This window comes from Lathyrus oleraceus, chromosome 7 (assembly GCF_024323335.1).
Source record: "Lathyrus oleraceus cultivar Zhongwan6 chromosome 7, CAAS_Psat_ZW6_1.0, whole genome shotgun sequence".
In the NCBI taxonomy this organism is placed as follows: domain Eukaryota; kingdom Viridiplantae; phylum Streptophyta; class Magnoliopsida; order Fabales; family Fabaceae; genus Lathyrus; species Lathyrus oleraceus.
In genome coordinates, this window is record NC_066585.1 from 167,136,308 (window position 1) to 167,144,773 (window position 8,466).

The following is an 8,466-nucleotide window of genomic DNA, read 5'->3' on the forward strand; positions in this document are numbered from 1 at the left end:
CTTTCACTCTCTTTTATAAACAATTTTTTTAAAAATTTATTTAATAAATAATATATTTAAATTATACATAAACTAAATACATCAATTATTTAATAAATTCAAAAAATAAAAATTACTTATAAAAGAGAACGAAGAGAGTAGTCCTCTAGTAAAAGCACCAAAAATACTCCATCTTAAAAATAAGGACTCAAAGAATTATCTGAGATATTTGATAAAGTTCTCCAACTAAATAAGAAAATTACAAGAGTTAACCTCAAAAACTAAGAATATATTATTTTTACCCTAAGAATATGTTATTTTGTTCCATACTAACATATCTATGTTTTCACCGATTTATTAACAAATTAATCGGAAAGGTATCAAGCTTACTCTAGTTATGTTCAAAAAGATTAGATTGACATTAATCCATATAAGACTATTCTTTGCAAAGTTAATCCGAAAACACGAAGCAATCACAAAACTCTTAAAAACAGCTTTAATAAATCAAAGATTCTCACCCAAATAATCGACCAAAAAATAAAGTGTCATCCTTGAAAGAAATAACCTAAAAGATCAATCTAAATCTAAGATTAAACTAAAATGATAATATTTCATACCTATTGTTGCTTATATTTTTTATTATATTTCGATACTATCAATTATTTTTTTCAAGTCAAGAAAACAATTTTGTAAATTTCTGTCTTTCTAGTTATGATTGTGGGACACATGAAACGTATTATACTTGATTTCCTTTAGCTTATTTTCATTTTTATATTGTGAACACAAGTGGCATGAATTATTGTGAATAGTTTGAACCCAACTTCCCTTCCTTAAATGTGTATTTATCGATAGTCCTTAAATCTTAACAGCATATTGCATTGCATCTGAGAAAGATGGGAACCATGTGGGATATGTTGAAGCCAGCTTTGTTAATGGTGTTGGTGCAAATAGTATTTTCAGCATGCAATATTCTTTACAAACTTGCCATTTTTGATGGTATGAGTACCATTGTTATTGCAGCATATCGCCTTGCCTTTGCTGCCATTACCACTATTCCTCTTGCTCTTGTTTTTGAAAGGTAAGTATATGATCACTTTGGACCTTAATTTGTTTCTTGAATAGAAAATTTTACTCGCCTTATTAGTAAAATTGATTGTGATCTTTTTAGTCCAACAATATTATTATTTAAAAGGTTATTGTTGAAATTTTATTCATCTTATTACTAATATGGTGAGAATAGATAAGGGCAAATCAGACTTTGCTTAAATAAATTAGATCTATTAAAGAATTGCAGTCCAAATTTTGTTTATTATACCTAATATATTTTAAGCTTATAATTTATAAGTTTGTAATTTGAAAAATTTATATGATAAAAGATTTGTTTAATAACACTCTTACTTCACAAATTATAACTTATTTACTAATTGGGATGACAATGGATCACCGTTTATAATAGTATCCATCTCCATATCCGTAATTTAAAAAAATCTTTGTGTATAAGCTCATATCCATTTGAGTGTCAAAGTTAACGCTCATATTCATGTCCTATGGATATGTAAATATCCATATCCGTATCCATGATCTACATTCCTATTAAAAATAAATAATTAATAATAAAATATCATATAATTTTAAATTTTTAAAAACATTACAAAGTTTTCATACAATTTATTGTTGAAATAAACGAACATTTATATTAAATACATAATGACTTAATATTTATATACGTTTTATAATTAATAGATATACATTTTATAGAATAATATAAATTAAAATATATAAATATAAATTAAAATACATAAATAAATAGTATATGGATATGAGACATAATGAGTACCAATGTGTCCATACCCGTACTCATATCCGCTTATTTTTGTGGGTAATTATTCGAGCTCATACCCGTATCTATTTTTACGGGTTTTTATCCTATCCGTTATGGGTAAATTAGCGGGTGTCTATTGGGGATGAGTCAAATTGAAGTTCCTATTTACTAATCTATAGTTTATTTTTTAGATGTTATTTTAATTATTGTTTTAATTTATAAATTATAGTTTTCTTTCACTTTTATTCTTATTATTTTAATTAAAATTAATTTTTATTTTTATAATTTACTTTAATTTAAAAGAAAACAAGTATGTGTTAAAAGTAAAGAATACCAAACAATTATTTTATTTTATATTTATTAGTTAATTGAATTATTAACTTTATCAAACACTTTAATTATTTTATCAGCTATTAATCATCATCAACCATAAATTATAAATTATCAGCTATAATTTATCAATTAATCACCAACTTTTTTTCAAAAAAAAAGATTTTTTTTGAAATTTTATTTAAACTTTTTAAAAATCTAGTCCAGTCTATTAGTTTAAAAGATTATTTTATTCTCTATTTAAAATGAATATTTCAAAAAAAAATGTTCTTTTTAAAAGTTTAGACTAAGTTGTTAAGAGAGTCGTATATATTTAATATTGACTTCGGAGACTAACTATAAATCTATACCATTTGCGGGAGAGCCTGGAAAGTACTGAGAGTGTTGATGGACTAAATAATTACAATTCAATAGAGTTTGACATCATATATCACCAAAAATCTAAAAGAATCAAATATGAGAATTATCTCACTTATAAATCTAATTTTTCATTATTTTTAGTAGATCTAAGACTTAACCATACAAATTTGAATTTTAATAATTTCTCACACAAGTAAGAATCATACACATTACTAACATTAAATCGTAATAGGATCTCATTTCTGCTCTCGATTGAATCTAACCATGACTTTAATATCATTTATTGAAAAATCTGAAAAATAACAAAAATATTAATAAATTAAAATTGTTAGAATCTAAGAAACATTGACACCACTTATCTACAAATTATAAATTTAACATTTTCATCATTTTTAATCTAAAACTAAAAACTGTGTTAAACATTAATGTGCTTTTAGGCACTTGTATTTCTCTGGCCCCGTCAACTTACCATAAGCGTTACAAAGGAGAGAGATGGAAATCGATATTTAAAAAGTGGATTTTCCTTAATTCTACAATAGAAATATAAAACAATAAGAATACAAAGAATTTTCTTCAAGACTTATAACAAAAAAATAAAATAAAAAAATTATTGATCAATATGTGAATTATTTATATTTCTTATATATATATATATATATATATATATATATATATATATATATATATATATATATATATATATATATATATATATATATATATATATATATATATTCAAGTTATTATATCTCATCATAAATAAATTTATAATAATTATTAATTAATAATATTGATAAGATTAATATCTATATATTGATGACGTAAATGTTTTTTTTTAACTACATTCAATAAAATTACATCATCTTATTATTTGTTAAGATATTTTACAAACTAATATATAAAATTGACACTTTTATAAAATTTAATTGAACATATGAGTAAAAAACATTAATTTAATTATACTTATTTATTGATTTATTTTTTTAACTTATATTAACGCACTTTATATAGCAATTATTTTAAAATAGACAAAATATATAACTGTAATTGACATTTTGACGACCAATATAATTTGTGACGGCCGCCGCTGACGATTTCGTCACCTTTGAAAATGTTAAAAGATGGTACATCAATCATTGATATTTTTAAAAATTAATAATTTTATGCGTTATGAATATGTAGGCATATCAAATCAATAAGAAAGTTGTAGGGCTGAATCTTATCTATAATTGGATCCATAAGGGACATACTACCAATTGTCAGGTGTCATATTAATTTTTTGAATAGCATGTATGAGTTTGTTTTAATTTAACTATGACAAAATAATTAAAATTTCTATTTTATTATAAATTAATCTAATAAATATTTTATAAAATTGTATTTAATTATAGTTTAATTTTAATTTTTTTTTGAATTTCGCTGCAATTATTCATCTTCCACTTTATATATATATATATATATATATATATATATATATATATATATATATATATATATATATATATATATATATTCATAAAACAGAATAATACAGTCAATAAAGGAGTTGCATATTCTCTTTTTCGGTCCCATTGGAAAAGTCGGTCATTCTAAGGGATTATCGACCACAATTTCAGTCGCATTTATAGTAGCTTTAGTGCTAAAAAAAGATGAAGTGTCTCTTACTTTTGCATTCGTCCACCACTACAATCGGTCGACCATGTAAATTTAAATGGGTCTCCACAACTGCGTCGATGGGATCTCAATCGTCGACATTCGGGTGAAACTTCATGTAATCCTTAACGTGTTCTCTCCTTTATAAATTGGCTCTTGTCTCCTCCGCAGATAAGACACAAGGGGCATAGGGACCTCGACATGATTAGCCTCTTTGTCAAAATTTGATAAAAAAGCTTCTAATGAGTCGAATGAAGAAGTTCCTTCCTACAAAGAATTCCCATATACCCTTTCTGAATCAGAGTCATCAGATAGAGATATGACTTTTGGGTCCAAAGGATGGCGACTAGGAGGAGGGATATGAGAATCAAGAGACACCCAATTCTCAATGCAGACAAAGATTCTCTCTCAAAACCGCTTAATAGGCCAACTGTATTATCACTAATCCTAACTAGGAAATAGGAAATGTTGAAGATAAAAGATTGAGTTCAGGATGATACCTGGTTATGTGAGATTGATGAAGCAGGAGAAAATCAAGAAAGGCAAAGACTTTGGTCAAAACACTGAAGATCGCTCCTAGTAATACTCTCAAAGAAGAGAAAATGAAGATGTTTTTTTGGAAAGTAACAATATGTTTGAATACTAAAGGTTGCGAAATTTTTTAAATATTCAATTCATCCTATTTATAAGTAGCAACACCTAAAGGGTTCATGCCAACTAGAGAAAAGAATTCATAAGATCAACAAATAGATTTTCCCTCGAGGATGCACGCCAACTCAAGTGCACTATAAACTACGACATGCACGAGCTGGTCACGTCACCGCACGTGTCAGAAAAGAGCTACTAAACATTTCAATGATGGGGCCGTATTTATTGTGCGTGTCCTCCACTACTTTTCAACTGATTCCAGACATCTTAGTTCCATTTTGCATCAGAAAATGACCAAGAGGTCGTCCAACATCACTTAAGGCTCCCACCAGCTCCTTCAGTTCCCGACAAAAGCCTTGGAGGCAGTTGTTCTGGACCGGCCTAAGGCCTAATTCATCTCAAATGCACTCCACTCTACACAAAATATAAATTAAGTTCACATGCATTGAAGAAGGTACACTCTCTGATCTCTACTTTCACTACACTCATCTTAAATCTTGAAGTCACTTGGACGTTAGAGTGTTAATCATGCAGGTCCACCTCGCACCTCCATGAAGGAGATCAAAACCACTATTCAAGATTATCAATTATCCAATTGCAATAAATAATAAGAATATATTAATAAGGTGAAAATATCAAAGTACAACAAATATTATCTCAAAATCAAATGAGTATTAGAGATAACAAGAAAACAAAAAAAAACAACGAAAGAACAACAACAACAAATAGAATAACCAAAACAATCAAAATAAAATGCTAGACCCCAAACACAAGGACCTAAGATACTACAGAACCCCCTCGCTGGTAACAGATTAGATCTCAAGCTATCAAAAGCACCATCAAAAGATTTGAACATGTCAAAAGAGCACCAACAAAAACCAATATATATAACCTACCTCATAAATAAAAAGAACACTCGATGTGTTATAGGTGCATGTATAGGATATGGTTTTTCAACCACTCATAGAAGGTTTGAGTTCATCTTTATTCTACACATAAACCATTTTCAAGCCAGAAAAATACTCTTCTTCCCTACCTCTTTTGTCGATTTTGTGACTCCATTAAAAATGACATTGTTTCGAGCTTTTTAAATAGTTCAGACTACAACATACCAAATCATAAGATAATCCCCTATATACTTAGTCTTACCCCATAAAGAAAGAAAAAAGTCAAACAACACCCCTAGGATCATTGTGAATAACTACCCGCCACTTTAACCACTTAAAAATTCTATAACAAACAAACAAGGGTAGCTCACAAGAACTATACAGATAGGAATTCGTCTCACTCGAATTGCCACACAAGGAACCAGCGATCATATTGGGATCAAAAATCACTCATATTATAGACATGATATCTAGGTCAGAAGTCTTTCAACAATTTCCAAGAAAAAACCAAGATTTTGAAAGAAACCCAATTGGTTCAAATAAAAGGGAGAAGACAAATCTCTTCCAAAAAAAAATAGCCGAGGTGGAGATCAAATTGACAATTTGAACTAGATAAGTGAAGGCCACTAAAAAATTACTCTCTCTAACAAATTTCCAAATCCACTTATTTTTGTCTAGTTAAAGAGGGACGTCCCAAATCATGAACAAGAGCTCCTCAAAAACTTGGAGCTCTCTAAGATATGATAATGTCTTATCTAAGAAAGAGTGACTTATCTATGTCTATATTGAATTTTCCTTGATCTTAAGAATGTTTGTTTAAAATCAATCTATACATGACTAGAAACAAACACACACCTATAATTTCTACATTCAATTTCAAACCATATTGAATGATAATAACTCGTATATGCAATAGATCAACTACTAAATTTGTTTTATATACTTTTCTCTCTATTACACAGGAAGAGGCCGCAGATGACTTGGAGGGTGTTTTACCTTTCACTTCTAAGTGGATTATTTGCGTATGTATCATTATTATTATATACTAATGTATAATTCATTTAACTAATAGTTAATAAAACTGATAAACATAAATGTGATTTAACAGTGGAACATTATTTCAAAATCTATTCTATGGAGCTCTGGTTTTGGCATCAGCAACTCTTGTATCAGCTATCTACAACCTTATTCCCACCATCACCTTTGTATTAGCCGTATCCTTTGGGTATATATGTTTAATCATTTCAAATATTGTATCCATCTCTGTAGCACCGACACATCTGATAAAAAAACGTATATGGTGTGTGCCAGCACTTCTGTGTAGCATCGGCACTTCTAATAAAAAACATGTATGGTGTAGCACCGGCACTTCTGATAAAAAAATTATTTATGATCTCTGCAGTTTGGAGAAATTAAATTGGGGAGCACCTACAGGAAAGGCAAAGGTTACAGGAACTATACTTGGACTTGTAGGGGCTTTGGTTTTGGTATTTTACAAAGGAGTTGAGTTTGATATTTGGCCTTTTAAAATCAATCTTTTGGATCCAGAAGACAAACAAATAGGACATGTCACTGATACTACCTCTGAATTGTTAGGTGTTCTATGTGTTGTTATTAGTTGCTTTTGTTTTTCAATCTGGCTCATCATTCAGGCTAAGATCAGTGAAGTATATCCATGCCCTCAATCAAGCATAGCTTTGATGTCTGTCATAGGAACAATACAATGTGTTATTTTAGGTTTCATTGTTGAGAGGGATTTGAATCAATGGAAGCTTGGTTGGGATATTCGGCTTCTCACAGTCGCATTTTCGGTATGTTAGTATGCTTCATGTTAATGTTATATATCATATGATTTGTGAAATTGTTGAATCATATAGGAATGAAGTTTTGTTTGATTTGTGTGCAGGGAATTGGAGCCTCAGGACTAATGATTCTTGCCATGGCGTGGGTCGTACAGACGAAAGGCCCTCTATATGCGTCGGCTTTCAACCCTCTATTGCTTTTCATTGTGGCCATAGTCGCATCTATGGTTTTAGATGAGAAGTTAAACTTGGGAAGGTATATATTATGCATGTTTATGATGGTTATGTTTTTTAGGTAATCTTTGTGTTCATGATTTCATCTGATTTCTTTTGGTTTTTGGTGAGTAGTTTACTTGGAGGAGTGTTGATTGTGTGTGGCTTATATGCGGTACTATGGGGAAAAGGAAGAGAAACACAAAAGAAGAAGATTGCACAAGCACCCTCAGAAATCATTGGTGATCTTGAAGCTACGACGCCATTGTTGAGTTCATGAGCAGGTACCTCATCAGAAAATTCAACCATGCCATTCTGAGTGAAATTTCAATGCTTAGTTAGGAATGTTTTTATAAGAATAAGTATACGTGTTTATAGATATGGTTGTGAGTTTTAATTATATGTGTATGTATAATAAATATTTTGTAGATTGTGGTTGTGTTTTATATGTTAGAACTTGGAACATTGTGAACGATGGAGAAAATTTAATGTGGAGAGGGGAAAAGTGAGGGAGAGAATTGTAATATGAGAGTAATTGAGGGTGAGAAATTGCATTAACATTGATAGCAATACCTTCAAGATATTTAAACTATTAAAAGTGGATTGGGACACAAGTAACAACATCAAATAACTTAAAATCTGAAAACTAATTGTTTGTAATCGGTTACACAAAACGTGTAACCAGTTACAACTGCTATAAAAACTAAAAACAACACAGTGATAACCAGTTACTGCGAATGTGTAACTAGTTATACCCTTAAGTCAGATTCCT

General features: G+C 29.3%; 1 protein-coding gene across 1 annotated transcript; it reads left to right on the top strand.

Moving 5' to 3' along the window:
* Positions 1-766: 766 nt before the first annotated feature.
* Positions 767-8,261, top strand: LOC127100762 (WAT1-related protein At1g25270). Its single transcript, XM_051038032.1, has 6 exons — positions 767-1,057; positions 6,642-6,701; positions 6,788-6,904; positions 7,082-7,490; positions 7,586-7,737; positions 7,830-8,261. The coding sequence occupies exons 1-6, from the start codon at positions 873-875 to the stop codon at positions 7,972-7,974; spliced, it is 1,068 nt and encodes a 355-aa protein (XP_050893989.1). The 5' UTR covers positions 767-872; the 3' UTR covers positions 7,975-8,261.
* The last annotated feature ends 205 nt before the right edge of the window (positions 8,262-8,466 follow it).

Coding starts and splice junctions, on each gene's coding strand:
- LOC127100762 (XM_051038032.1), top strand. CDS start 873: ATGGGAACCATGTGGGATATGTTGAAGCCAGCTTTGTTAATGGTGTTG. Junction 6,702..6,787: donor CTTCTAAGTGGATTATTTGC/GTATGTATCATT, acceptor GTGATTTAACAG/TGGAACATTATTTCAAAATC. Junction 7,738..7,829: donor GAGAAGTTAAACTTGGGAAG/GTATATATTATG, acceptor TTTGGTGAGTAG/TTTACTTGGAGGAGTGTTGA.